The sequence below is a fragment of the Macaca fascicularis genome, chromosome X (assembly GCF_037993035.2).
Source record: "Macaca fascicularis isolate 582-1 chromosome X, T2T-MFA8v1.1".
In the NCBI taxonomy this organism is placed as follows: Eukaryota; Metazoa; Chordata; class Mammalia; order Primates; family Cercopithecidae; genus Macaca; species Macaca fascicularis.
The window spans coordinates 93,446,870-93,461,267 of record NC_088395.1 but is presented as its reverse complement, the minus strand read 5'-3'; the positions used below and the strand labels follow the sequence as shown (position 1 = coordinate 93,461,267).

At 36.3% G+C, this 14,398-nt stretch overlaps 1 protein-coding gene across 8 annotated transcripts in view; it reads right to left on the bottom strand.

Annotated features, from left to right (window-relative positions):
- Nucleotides 1-2,526: 2,526 nt before the first annotated feature.
- Nucleotides 2,527-14,398, bottom strand: part of DACH2 (dachshund family transcription factor 2) — a 691,333-nt gene continuing 679,461 nt past the window's right edge. For 4 of the 8 annotated variants that reach the window (XM_015444056.3, XM_005594069.4, XM_045384497.2 and 1 more), the window contains one exon: nt 2,527-3,026. In XM_015444056.3, coding sequence (XP_015299542.1) covers nt 2,977-3,026 — 50 coding nt within the window. In that variant the 3' untranslated portion in view covers nt 2,527-2,976. Of the gene's footprint in view, nt 7,386-14,398 lie in introns of all 8 variants that reach the window. The other 4 variants (XM_015444057.3, XM_074029434.1, XM_065538785.1 and 1 more) reach the window with 3 other exon arrangements.

Below are 14,398 nucleotides of genomic sequence, written 5' to 3'. Positions count from 1 at the left end.
AGGTTTAAAAAATGAACTCTTACATGGCCAGTTGGGGTCAGGAGAGGGGACTTTTTGTTCAGAAAACTAAAGAGCTGAGCTTCAGAATTATTATTATAATCTGGGCATTTTATATTCAAAATGACTACCTCCCCTCCCAATGATTGCCTACTATCTTCATACCTCACATTTGCTTTACATCTCATAATTTAGCTACTCACATGCTTTAAGAGAGAGTTGAATCAGGTGAAACTGGACAAATGCCCAGGTTTGATTTCAGTAATTCATTGACAAAGGGAAGCAGGAGTGTTTTGTGCATATATCCTCTGTGTGTGCACACAAATACAAATAGGAATAAAAACTATGCTGATTCCTTTTACTTTGCCTGTAATATCTGACAGATTTCTATAATTTTAAAGGAGGGAGTCATTTAGCTATGTTTGTGATTGGGGGTAGTTTTCCTCCAAGTTCAAGCTGAAGTGGTAAATTTTAATTCAATATCACTTTTGATCTTTATAATGCTGACAGCTGTCTAACAAAAGCAGCAGCTCCTTGACATTGTAATTCTTCAAATAGTAATTGTTTGCCTCCTTTTGATATATCGGACATTTGATGGTCTTTATAGACGCTCCCAATCACTCCCTAATCTCATATTCTATTTTAAATTATTTTTAGAACACCATCTACATCGACACCTATCCCTAAGTAAGAGGGCACAAAGCTAGTGTTTGCTGGGTGAGAGAGGCCTTTATAACCTAATACATAGGGGTTCAGTTATATATAAATAGCAGTATATGTGAATGGCATATGTTGGGAAGAACAAAAACAGCTGTATCTGGCAAAAAGGTTAGGTGACTTGTAAGGAATGGGAAGACACTCAGACTAGGATTGTAATTATAGATGACAGTGTTATGAGTATGTCTGGTGGTGGGAGCAGCTGTAATCCCTCACCCCTACTCCATGATTAGGGAATTTAAGGAAGTCAGAGACCATAAGATTTGCTTGAGGCTGATCCAACTGCTACAGCCATATTCCCAGGATGAACATAAACTGTATTTTCTCCAAAGAGAGTGCATAGGAAAATAACGTAATGTGGATCCTCCCAACCCTAGGATAAAAGCATTTACTGAGAAAGAATTGATATACAGTGAAACCACCATCCAGCAATGATGGAATTCTTAGCCTTGACCCAGTTCCTTTTCTTAAGGCTAAGGTTCCTGTGCTTTTGGAGGAGGGAGGTGGTTGTGAAGAGGAGGATGTGGAAGAGTTGTCAAGGGGTAGCAGTGAAATGACAAGCAATCCTATCCCAGTAAACTTGAAGGTACATGGTGGGCCTCACTCCCAATATTTTTCTGTCTCAGTTTCTTCTGATGGGTCAATTAAGTGGGCTTTCAAATAACCAGAAGATTCCTATAATTGCTTTCACTTCCTTAGAAGTCCTAACCATCCATGAGACCCAAAATCAAATTATGCCCATTGATGTTAAGCCGGTGCAAATAATTGCTACCAGGTGAGATAAACCCACAGGCAGCATTAGGCACCAGAACACCTGAAAGTAGGGCAGCTACTAGCACATGCTTTCTGTGATTGTTAGATTGACTTTTAAATAGTGCAAGCCTGAATATCATATGTCTGCCTATTGAGGACTTGCTTTGTGTGTTATGGCAGGGGCTATAGTATGCTACCAGAGCAGGCCTGCTTAGCAAACAAAAATCTTAGAGATCTTTGTCCTTTACAACACAGAAAGAGCTTATAGTCCTGTCAGAACTCTCAAGATTTCCATAAACAAGGACGGTGTGGACATGATAGTGAGAAGAAACATCTGTGGATTTACCAACATGGTTCCAAAGTAGAAGACCTAGTCATTGGGTGACCAGCTAGAATAATACTGTGAGATACAATACATTTCAAAAGATAGGCAAGGAGTGGGAGTGTCGCTGCCACTTCAGAGGAAAACCTGAGAGGTTTTATTATCAACCAGAATTTGAGTGAGCTCCAGCGTTTCACCAGAAGTGAACCAAGAGAAGCTAAGAGCACAGATTAAATAAACTGTAGGGCAGGGCTATAACTGGCCTTGGTTTTTCACCACACTGTGATGGGCACTTGGATATACAAAGAGACTTGATATTTTGGGGGGCCAGAGAAGATACATACCCCTTCAGTTTTGTTTGCTTTTTAGTGTAGGTGGCTCTAGAATAAACTTTTGACGATAACAGATGCTCGGAAAATGTTTTCCAGTTCTTGGTGCACCCATTTTTCCTGCTTCCCAGTGTAACCCTTCCTCCTGGAAGCAGGCTCACTAAGCACACATAGCTAGGAAAAGGCAATCCAGTGTGAATCAATATAACAATCGAGGACGGGAATATCATCCTGCTTAAACAGATGAACTAAAATAAGAACTGTGTTCATATCTGCTTGAAAATAACAAAACTAGAGGAAGATTTGCAAACATCTTGCTAGTTCCTGTATTTTGATTTGCATTGACTCTACTATATGTTTCAATGGCTGCAGATGGCAGTTTGAAAATAAATACTCAGTGACAATTGACAAAGTCAAAATGTTTTTATTTATGCTGAAGTTTAGCAAGTACATTTTTAACAAAGAAGGTGTACTTTAACGTTATGTATAGTAGAACAGGGAAACCATACATATAAGTTTCTAGTCTCTAACACACTACTGCATTTTTTTTAATTTAAAAGACAAAAAGCCAAGTTGAAATGAGCATAGAAAAGCATCAAATATGGTCAAGTTACTTTAGCCATTAGGATTTAGCTCATATTTTTAAACTGGTCTATCTAATGCAAGGACAAAGTTTACATCATTGCTTTTAAAATGTACACGTGTTTCTTTCTTTTTTAATGTAACATAGATTAAATAGCTCCTTCAGTAAACAAAGCTTTGCTGATAAACAAAATTGAAATAACTCCATGTTGAATAGTTTCAGAGATAAACTGGAATCACAAGCATCTTCATTTATGTAAAGCCAGCGAGGACCTTTCAGGCTGAATAAAACTGTTGTGCCATTTCTAAACAGTAATAGTTACCTCCTTTAAAAAAAAGAAAACAAGTTAGTTCTTATGAAGAATAATTCTGATACGTGCTTAAAAATACTAAAACTTCTATCTTCAGGAACCTAAAATGATCTGATGTAACAGGCTCAATTTAGTGTTGGTAAAATTTAACATTTCTTAACATTTCTATATTTTCATCTGTCAGTTTTCAAAGATCCTTCAAATTTCATGCTATAGCTTCTGTTCTTCTTTCCACAGCACTGGAGACATTGAAGACTGATAAAGGCTCTTCATAAACCATATTATAATGTCTGTAATAATCTATATTACTTTTTCTTTTTGTATATAATGGTGCATCTGAAATACAATTCCTATAGTTTACCAAAACAGGGGGAAAAGAGTATCTGGTTATGATCTAAGATAATGACAGCTTTGTACATTTAGAATTTCCTCTCCTGGGTTGACCCTGAGACTGTGTATACTGCATGAAGGGAGACTAGTTCCGAATTATCATTTTAGCTACAGTGTTTAGTCAAACCGGTATCCCTCTAAATGATAGCAATTAAAAGAGCCCATGCCATCCTAGAGTTAGATAATATTTAATTTGGGTGGGTAAAAGTTATTATTGGAAATTTGTTTTTTAAATTTTATTCTACCTCTTTTTGTCAAACCTTGTTATTTTCCACAGCAATGGCTTATAACCCGAGTCTCTATTTAGATGTGTTACAAAGATTGGCTTTTGGTTACAAACGAAGTCGGAAAAGAAATGTGGATGAATCAGTACAAATCCATTACTTGTGCTTGAGAAATACTTAAAGATAATGTTTCTGAGTCAAGTGGTTTATTTTAACATATAATGGAGAGGACATTATCATTGTTGGACTAATATGTCTAATCTAAAATATTAAGTCAATCCGGTCAAAGCTTATTAGGAGAAAAGTATACCCTTTTTAAACCTTGGGTTTAGTATCTTTAAAATCTTTATTCTTTCTGTGTATAAGGTATCATGGTGAGTAGCAGAATTTTCTAGATAATACCTCAGAACCAAAAATAAAGATGTAGTAAGGTAACAGAAGAATAAAAGATTGGGGTTTGGGTTAGTCAGACTCATGGAGGGTTGGACTTCATCAGAGGGCAACCAGACATTTTTCCCAAGAAGCCCATGGAATTCACTAAAAGTTTTCCAGGGACCAGAAGAAAACAGAGCTTGAATTTTTGGACACTGGTAATTGTTCCAACTCCTTTGTGGAGTCTGAGAATATTTACTCTGATGAATTGACAAATATTTGCTTAGTCCTCCAGTCTACCTCATCCTATGTATACAAAGCCTAAATGTCAAAGGAAAGCTCTTCGACATGAAACGACAGTCATTTTACCAGGATTGAAATATATACATTATAGCTAAAGCTTAAATCATGCAACACAAATTGTGAACATTACAAACTGGATAGCAATGGCACACACTATGTCCCCTTAAAAAGGGTACATGAACTCAGCAATGAATAGCGAAAGACAATCACCATCTGTCCTTTAGAAAAATGCAGTTTCTCAAAAATTTCTACTTTTGTTATGTTTATTTCTTGCCTTTATTTAGAGACAGAAATATTTGCCCACATCCTTTATGTGTCTGCTTACAAGGCCTATTAGGAATAGCTCCCACAGCTGCTCAAAAATTGAAAGAAAAACTAGGCTAGCAAGAAGAAAACAATATTAAGTGAATCCACTTTTCTACCGGAATACAATAAATTGAGATTTCATGGTAGTGAAACTTTTTCTCCCAATTTTGAGGACAGGAGCAAAATAGACCCCTGTGTAGCATGCTGTATAATGTTGACACATATTTGGTTACTGTTTTACATGTGCCAATACTGAATGATCATAAGGAAGATGCCAGTAAGGAACTGCTAACTGACACCGATCCTTGGAGCAATCTCAAAGTTTGCCACATTTCAATTTCAAAATGCATTTCAGCTATAATATGAGTGATTTATCACTTAGTAGTAGCTGTCAAAGTAATCTCCTAGATAAACCAAAAACATCTGGAACCATAAACAAAGAGGAGTAGTAGCTGAATTTTAATCCAGACCCAGTGTGCTCACTTCATTAGGAACAGGAAACAGCTAATTAGTAATGGAATGTTTCATATTCTTAAAAGGGTTTGTTCTTGAGCTCCAAACAGAGATGATCTGATATGAACTCTGGATGTCAATAAGATTAAAGATTAGGAAGAGAAACTAACAAAGTCTCTCCAAGGGAATGTTATGGAGCTTGGGACCTTAAAAAGAGGGACACACACTGATATTTGGGGGGAGCTGACAGAGTTTATTGCTTTGGGATTTATCAGATAGGTAAAAAGAGGAATTTGATACATACAAATGTGACCATTTTAAAAGTAAAAACAAAGGTCCATGCAGTCCTTCCCTTAGCACAGCACTGCCTGACGTGGGCATAGGCCATGGCACAGAAGGTCAGTGTGGGCACTCCATACAGGAGATGAACCTCTCCTAATCAATCGAGTTATCTTTACTGGGCCATAAATAGCTTCTCCAAACTCAAGTAAATGTGAGACTTGCCCTCTGTGGTATATATCCTAAACTTATGAGCTGGAATAGCTAAAATCATGAATCATAAACGAGGCAAATATATGGGAAAAGGCCAGAAAAAAATACACATGGGGAGTCCTCATGGTTCAAACAAGGTAAGTTAAACATATCTACTTATTTAAAAAAAAGACCTTAGTTTATTTTGAAGTGACTTAGTTCATTTGGAAATTCTATTTAATGATGAGACTTTCTCGGATGTTATATTTTTAGTCACCTGTCATTGTTATTTATTTCAGATATTTGATATTAATAAACATTTTTATTTGACTTGCTTCAAATCCTTCTCTGTGACTTATTTCTAATTTGGCATTATTTCACTGAATTGAGCTAAAACAGTACACCTACTCGATATAAGCAGACCTTCTACAGCCCATGAAGAATGCCAGAATCCAAATGCTTATGCTTTAGAAAACCTTCCTTCAGAGCATGGAATTACTGAAATGTCACATTGATATGAATTAATGGAATATTTTTAAGTGTTTAGAGTGGGTGGCCATTCCAGCAGAAATTGCATATACTGCCATGGGGAACCTCTTATTAGAAAATGGATAAAAACTCAGTTGGCCTTTTGCATAAGATGCTCGGTGCTTCTGTCACACCAGAACTTAATGCTAGGGCAGACGTGAAAACAACACAACGGATTAGATTTTGTTTAATGTAAGGAGGGCACTTTAGGAGGGGCATTAAATCTTTTTGGTCATTAGAGTACCATATAACACATTGGAATGCTGTTCTATTAGATTTTTAGTAGGCATCAAAATGATAACAGGTATCTGCCCCCAGCCAATGGCCAGATCTCCTCTAAGTAAACAGTTAAAAACATCTGAGGCCATTTCCTGCACAATTCAAGCCAAATGACCCATTTGATCCTAATCATTTGAACACATTAGGAATCTGGCTATGTCTAGACCAGAGAGTGAACAGTAGAAAATATCCATAATCTCACTGACCCATCTGTCTTTCTCTTTTCTTTTGCCTGTAGATTTTTCATCCTGTTTGCTTATTAATAGCTTAATAAAGAGGAAGCAAGATTGGGGATGGGAAGAGAGAAGAAAACAGTAAAGGGGTATTTTTAGCAGCTTGGGTATCTGTTTTTATCATTGCATTCTTTGCAAATCAGGAATGTGCTAGTAGAAAGGGGTTAAAGGATTTGCTCCACCATCAGCAGTTCAAAGGAAAAACTGGGTGTGATAAAATCTAAAAACTAGAGCTCCTTATATTTTCTTAGAGAACACTACAGGCCAAGTGCTTCTTTTAGAAATGAGAGCTCCAAAGCAGTGATAACAAATATCGATCATTTGCACAAATGATTTACCACCTGATCTAATTCCTGTTAAATACCAGGTCAGACAAGAAGTTATTTCACAGTAATTGCAGCTTAAAGTAGGTGTGTCTGCATTTTAATTTGTCTCACACTATTTAGAAATAGCAGTTTCTCTGTCTTAAAAATTCTTCCACCTACTTACCCCACTAGGACTCTGTGTGAATTAATGTGATAATGTCTTTGAAGCACTATGAGCTCCTTGAGAGAAAGAGGTTAAAGAAGTGTAAAGTGTGTTCAGTCATTATTATGACTATCCCCTAAAAACCTGTGAAGCCCATTCTCTAGGACATTTGTCCTGTGTGTGTAAGGTTCTATTTATCAGTAATGAACAAACAGTAATTAAAGGTTCCATATTTTAAGGATTTGAGTATGAATTCTAAAGAATTTACAACACTAGATAAGCAGGTAACTGCTACAGCACCCTATTCGTGCCTATGATCAGTTGGAGTTCCGGCATCAGTGTTCAGGCTGCACAGAAAAAACAATAAGACCTGGTCAAAATTTCATTCGAACAAAGAAAATTCAAAATCTACTCAATGCACTTCACTGAAAACCACAAACTCACTTTATAGTATTTCGCTGTGCTATGTATTTTCAAGATTTGAATAAATCTCTCTGAAATTAATGTATTATTTTATTAGGTTGATCTTTTAATCAAATATTCATTTATATGAGTCTCATTTTATCAAAAATGAAATTATACAAAGGTGAGCAAAAGCGTAGATTTACAGAAGTTTAAAGCTTAATCTTATTCTCTAGGGGTGATATTGACAATATAAGTATGGTGTAAATGATATTCCCTAACTCTAAAATATGCTTATGAGCCCCTTGTGCATGTTCTTCTTCTTTACAACCTGCAGCAAAATGCATAACTAGCTTAATAAGCAAGGCATTTAGGAATTGTTTTTTCCTCCACCGTCTAAAACACGAGTAAAGGCCTATACTGTTTTTTTGTGAGTCGAAATCTTTGCTAATGACTGCAATGTTCCCTCAGTATGAGATTTCCTTCCCTGACAGGATGGTTATTTGAAAGTAATTGCTCACTTTTTATTTTTCAAGAAACTACCAAGAACTGTATCTATAATATGTTTAGAGGATTATATTTACAATAAAATGCATTTGTGATTTTTCTTACCCAAGGTTCATGTTTGCTTCCAAATGTCTCCTCACTACTTCTTTACCTCTATAAATAATGAGACTGCAGTACAAACTAATAGAATTCACACAAGTATACTTTAGGCTATCAAACCTTTCTTTTGAGGTAGCTAAGCTATTCTTGAACTATTGACAATATTTTGTAATGAGTTCTACAGCTAAGAAGTTCGTTCTATGTTTTCTTTATGTTGGTTAATCAGTGCTGTGCTTCTGATTTACAAATGGGCACTATATTATTTAGGAGCAAGTAAGATCATCTCTTGAAGGTCATGATTTCCTGACCTGAATAAGAGAGAGATAAAATAATGTGCTAGTTAATGCTCCACTTGTTTTCCACTTCAGTCTTAGATTCAATCCTAATTAAATGTAGAATTAATTGTAGAAACTCAACTTTAGTTGTGGAAATATGTTCAGAATATGATATTCTCAAATCAAAGAAGTGACAGCAGTGAGGTTAGTTTGGGGTCCGGTCAGTTATTATTGGAGTAGTATAAATATGAGTTACTAATTTGAAAGTAGGAAAAGCAGACAATTGCAAGCAAGGGGAAGATACAATATAATGTTTGATTACTCTTTGTCTAGAGAAGAGCACTATTTTGGAGTCATTTTTTCAGAAGGTTCTGTTGCTTATTTTTAGAACATGACATGTTTTTTAAAAACAAGTGGTTTCTTGAAAAGAATAACCATTTGGGCTCATTAGCCTTACAAATATCTGACTTACAATTTAATCAAAATGAAGACCAGGATAGGTCAATAGGTCATCTTTTTTTTGTGCAAATGGTATCATAAAGGAGTATCAAACTATCTTACTCACTTGTAATACACCCTGGTTTTGTGAAATAATTATTTAATACATCTCTTTCCCCTTTTTTGAATCTCCAGTTCTTAGAAAACATTCCCTTAAAATGGAAGCATGAATGCCCTTCTGCTCACACATGGGGATAAAATGCAAAGATATCATTAACTATAACTATCTATGGGAGAGCACATTCTTTAGCGGAAGCTTTACACATCACTTATAGGCCAAATAGTTCACTCTTACTGAAATCAATATTAGAAAACACAAAATCAAATTTGTGTGTATTTTATAGGGCACCATAATAATGATATCTTATACTTGTCATACTTATCAGATAGTATGTATCTAACTTATTGATGAGGAAGAATAGGCAAATATTATGATACCTATTTTACTAAAGTTAAGGCAGAGAGTAGGTAAATGACTTCTCAAGGTTAGTAACTGAGTTAGCGAGTTAGTAACTGAGAAATTCTGACTACTAGATCAGTGCTCCTTCTGCCACTTCATTGTGCCTCTCACATACTGGTTATAAAACAGCAATAGAAGTGCACGTGTCCAGTACAGAGATCTCCAACTGTTGAGTCACATTAAGAGCTTTAGAAATACTGAAATTCTATTTTTCATCTTAGAAGAGAGAGGAAGGGAGAGGAGAATAAATGAAAGCTAACGTGTATGGAACACTATGTCAGGAGCCACTCCACATGTACATATGGCATATATGGAATGCCATCTTCCTTCATTATTTTCTTGTTGTGGATAATGCTACAGTGAAAAGTACGAATTATGTTTCTATGCCATTTCTCTAAATAATCTGAGACCAAGTCCCCCACTTTCCATAAGCATATAAGTTACAAAATGTTTTTTCTTCTTCTTTTTTCTTTCGTTTTCTGAGACAAAGTCTTGCTCTGTTGCCCAGGCTGGAGTGCAGTGGCAGGATCTCAGCTCACTGCAACCTCTGCCTCCCGGGTTCAAGTGATTCTCCTGCCTCAGTCTCCCAGGTAGCTGGGACTACAGGTGTGTACCATCACACCTGGCCATGTTTTGTATTTTTAGTAGAGAATGGGTTTCTCTATGTTAGCCAGGCTGGTCTCTAACTCCGGACCTCAGGCAATCTGCCTGCCTTGGTCTCCCAAAGTGCTGGAATTACAGACGTGAGCCACCACGCCTGGCCACAAAACGTTTCTTAAGGTTCTAATTGATTTGAGTTTTGTACAGGATGCAGATTGGAAATATTTTAGTTAATATTTTAAAGTATAGTTAAGTTCTATTTTTAAATGACTTTTAACTACTACTTTTGTCTGCAAAACTTATAGAAGAACACTATAATACTCGATTTTAAACAAATAAAAATATGGAGGAAAGTGAAAAATGAAAGTAATGGATAAACAAATGTTAACTTGTACAATGTTAAAAATGATGACATCCAACATTTCCCATAGAAGGTTGAAATGTGGTTCCCAGGAAATTGTAAGATTTGAGGGTTTATTAGTCCTATTGAGGGTTTTTCCTCACACGTTATTAAATGGTTGCTCACAGATGCTGAGATCAACATTACCTTTATTCATTTTTATTATTTAAATGAAAACAAGAGCGCTTAGACATTTGTGAAATGTTGCAGGAAGTCAGGGATCCCGAATGGAGGAACTGACTGGAGCTGTGGCAGAGGAACATAAATTGTGAAGATTTCATGGACATTTACCAGTTCCCAAATAATACTTTCATAATTTCTTATGCCTGTCTTACTTTAATCTCTTAATCCTGTTATCTTCATAAGCTGAGGATGAACATCACCTCAGGACCACTGTGATAATTGTGTTAACTGTATAAATTGATTGTAAAACATGTGTGTTTGAAAAATATGAAATCAGTGCACCTTGGAAAAGAACAGAATAACAGCAGTTTTCAGGGAACAAGGGAAGACAACCGTAAGGTCTGACTGCCTCCAGGTTCGGGCAAAATAAAGCCATACTTTTCTTCTTGCAGAGAGCCTATAAATGGACATGCAAGTTCGGAAGATATCGCTACATTCTTTTCCTAGCAAGGAATATTAATAAATAATACCCTGGGGAAGGAATGCATTCCTGTGGGGAGGTCTATAAATGGCCGCTCTGGGAGTGTCTGTCTTATGCGGTTGAGATAAGGACTGAAATATGCCCTGGTCTCCTGCAGTACCCTCAGGCTTACTACACCCTGGTAAATCTGAGGTCAGACCAGTTCTCTGCTCTCGAGCCCTGTTTTCTGTTGTTTAAGGTGTTTATCAAGACAATACGTGCACTGCTGAACATAGACCCTTATCAGTAATTCTGCTTTTGCCCTTTGCCTTGTGATCTTTGGTTTTGCCCTTTGCCTAGTGATCTTTGTTGGACCCTTATCAGGAGTTTCTGATTTTACCCTTGTCCTGTTTCCTCAGAAGCATGTGATCTTTGTTCTCCTTTTTGCCCTTTGAAGCATGTGATCTTGTGACCTACTCTCTGTTCTTGCACCCCCTCCCCTTTTGAAATCCTTAATAAAACTTTCTGGCTTTAAGGCTCAGGTGGGCATCATGGTCCTACCAATATGTGATGTCACCACTGGCGACCCAGCTATAAAATTCCTATTTGTACTCTTTCTCCTTATTTCTCAGCTGGCCGACACTTATGGAAAATAGAAAGAACCTACTTTGAAATATTGGGGGCAGGTTCCCCCAATAGTGAAAAACAGGAAGATAGGAAAGAAATGTTTGTAAAATAATGATGCTTTCTTGAAAGCTAATAAAGTAATTGTTGGAAATGTTGCTCCAAAAATCATTTGCATTACTGACAAAAAGTAGATTCCAGTTGAAGTATGTGGATCATTACCAATGTTAATTTTCAAATATTAAAAAAGTAAAATGTAAACTTGAAAGCGTCAAGAGGTTAGGGGCCTTAAAGGAGTTGTGTATAAAATCCAAAAGAATGTTTTTCTTTATATTCATTTTAATTCCCAAAAGGTAATGTTACATGTCTATTATAAATGAAAAGTAAGTTCCCTAGAGTAAATAAATGAAACTTTATGCTAATGCTACATACGGAATTCCAGTCCAAAATTAGTTAAGTGGTTGAGAGTGGTGGCTCATGCCTGTAATCCCAGCATTTTGAGAGGCCAAGGTGGGTGGATCACCTGAGGTCAGGAGCCTGAGACCAGCCTGAACAACATGGTGAAAATTCAACGTTAGCCAAGTGTGGTGGCCCACGCCTGTAATCCCAGCTACTTGGGAGGCTGAGGCAGTAGAATTGCTTGAACTCGAGAAGCAGAGGTCGCAGTGAGCCAAGATCGTGCCACTGCACTCCAGCCTGGGTAACAAGCATGAAACTTCATCTCAACAAATATAAAATTAAATTAAATTAAATTAAATTAAATTAAAAAAATGTAAAATTAGACAGCGAGGCTCTGTTGAAATCTAGTTCTGACAGACAGAGTGAAGTGAGTGTAGTCAAGAATAAAAAAGGTTATTTCTGTTACTATTTCAGCTGCTCCACACAGTTTTCAATAGAAAAGAGAGTTGTATGGTATTTATCTAAATTTTATAAATATTACCCCAATCTTCACAAACTTTTAAAAGCAGAGGTGATTATTAAATTATACCTAGTTTTAGACTATTTTAATTAATGAACTATGAAGCAGAGAAGCCTCTGCCCTTTCCCTGAACCCCATGCACTGTTTTGCATTGGATAATACTATAGTCTTGTTGCACATCCTAACTAGCTAACTATGTGAGATTTTTACAAGAACGGATTGATAGTGATGTACAGTGAGATAAATGAATGAGAGTTAAGATTCCTGTGTTTTAGTTCCCACTGTCAATGGCAAGCAAATTAACTTAGGTTATTTTCATACTTACAAAACAGAGGTTAATCACATCTTTCCAAACTACCTCCCAGAAATAATCCTCCTAGAGGATATGATGTAAAGGATGACACAAATTACACCATGCTATACACATAATAGGTCCTGCCTTTCTTTTTTAACTATTCCAATTTTAGGCTATGAATTCCTCATTCTTAGAATGATAAGTATCTTGGAACAGAACCTCCACAGATTCATGTGGTAGCAATATCATAATTTTAATTTTTAAAGTACTTTGAAAATAATGGCATATTATTACAATCTCCTATGAAAATGCTGTTTGTTTTATTTATTAAAACACAAATGCGGAAGTAAAAAAGTAAAACTTGACTTAATCCTTTAATCAGGAAAATGTTTTTTCTTTTGCATGTCCTTCAGGTATACCTGGGTTGGGGTTGGTGTATGGTGAATCCCAAGCTTAAAAAATTGTATTGTATATGTAAAGAGGATGAGGCATAAAGCAACTGGTCAAACAGTTATCAGCGTTAAGTTAAACAGCCCTTCCTAGATTATAGTAAAAAAAACACCTGTTAATTAGTGAATTACTCCTGTAGACTCAACATGCTGAATAGCAGAACAACTTATCATGGCTTGCAAGTCTCACTATTTGCTATAACTGCAATTTGATCTGTTATATAATTAAGATGTAGCTAGAACTGCAAGTCTTTGATCTATATATGAGATTGTATGTTACCATCATAATTACCATGACAGTCTTGTGGTCACTGAAAATAATTTTGTTAACAACGCATGTGTGTGGTGCAAGCCACTCCATGACAACCAGGCCCTAAATGATTAAATAATTAATGCAAGCTCTTCCCATCCTCCTAAGAAAAAAACTAGAAGTATAAATTGTACTATGGTCTGCCAGGTATTTCACAGCAGAGAGGTACCACCAGTCAGGATAAAAATCCTGTGGAGGATGAAGAAAATTAGGGGAAATACTTTCTGAGGAAGAAAATAGAAAGATTCAGGCCATTTAATAAACTGTACAGAAAAGCATTTTTGCTGCTTTAGAGAAAGATGCTGGGATCTTCTCTGTGGGGTGTGTGCTAGAGTCTTTTCCCATTGTATGATGGTCACTGCAATAAAGTCTGTCTATGAAATAAAAGGATCCTACTCTTCAAGGAAGCATTTAAAAGAAAAATTTTAAGACCTACTTCCCACAATTCCTCTGGTCCCTGACTTGCTATATACCTCCACTTTATAAGAAAATATTTTCACTTTACAATGGGAACATCAGAGTACCTGTGTATATCTTCCAACACAGTACAAGGCATCAATGGGAAGGAAATCAATAATTAATGGTTGATGAGTTTAGGGTAGGAAGCAGTCAGTGGAAACCCTAGCGATGGAGAAAGATGGAGAGCACACTGTGGTGGAGGAAATTAGAAAAGCCTATAATAAAATTCCATCTGTTTTCCTTTTAATTTTTCTTGTCATATCACATACATGCCAATAAATCATACGTGATGTATTTTTTCTGACTCCCTTTCATGCTCTTACTATCACTTTTCTTACTATTCTTCCTAATTCTACAGTGATAATCCTATCCCAAGGGTAGTTGTTTTTAGGAAATATTGGCATGGCATCTTAAGTTCTTTAGAGGAATGTTGTTTTAGGTTAGTAAGCAAGAACCAAAGAGAAAAGATAATAAGGAGGT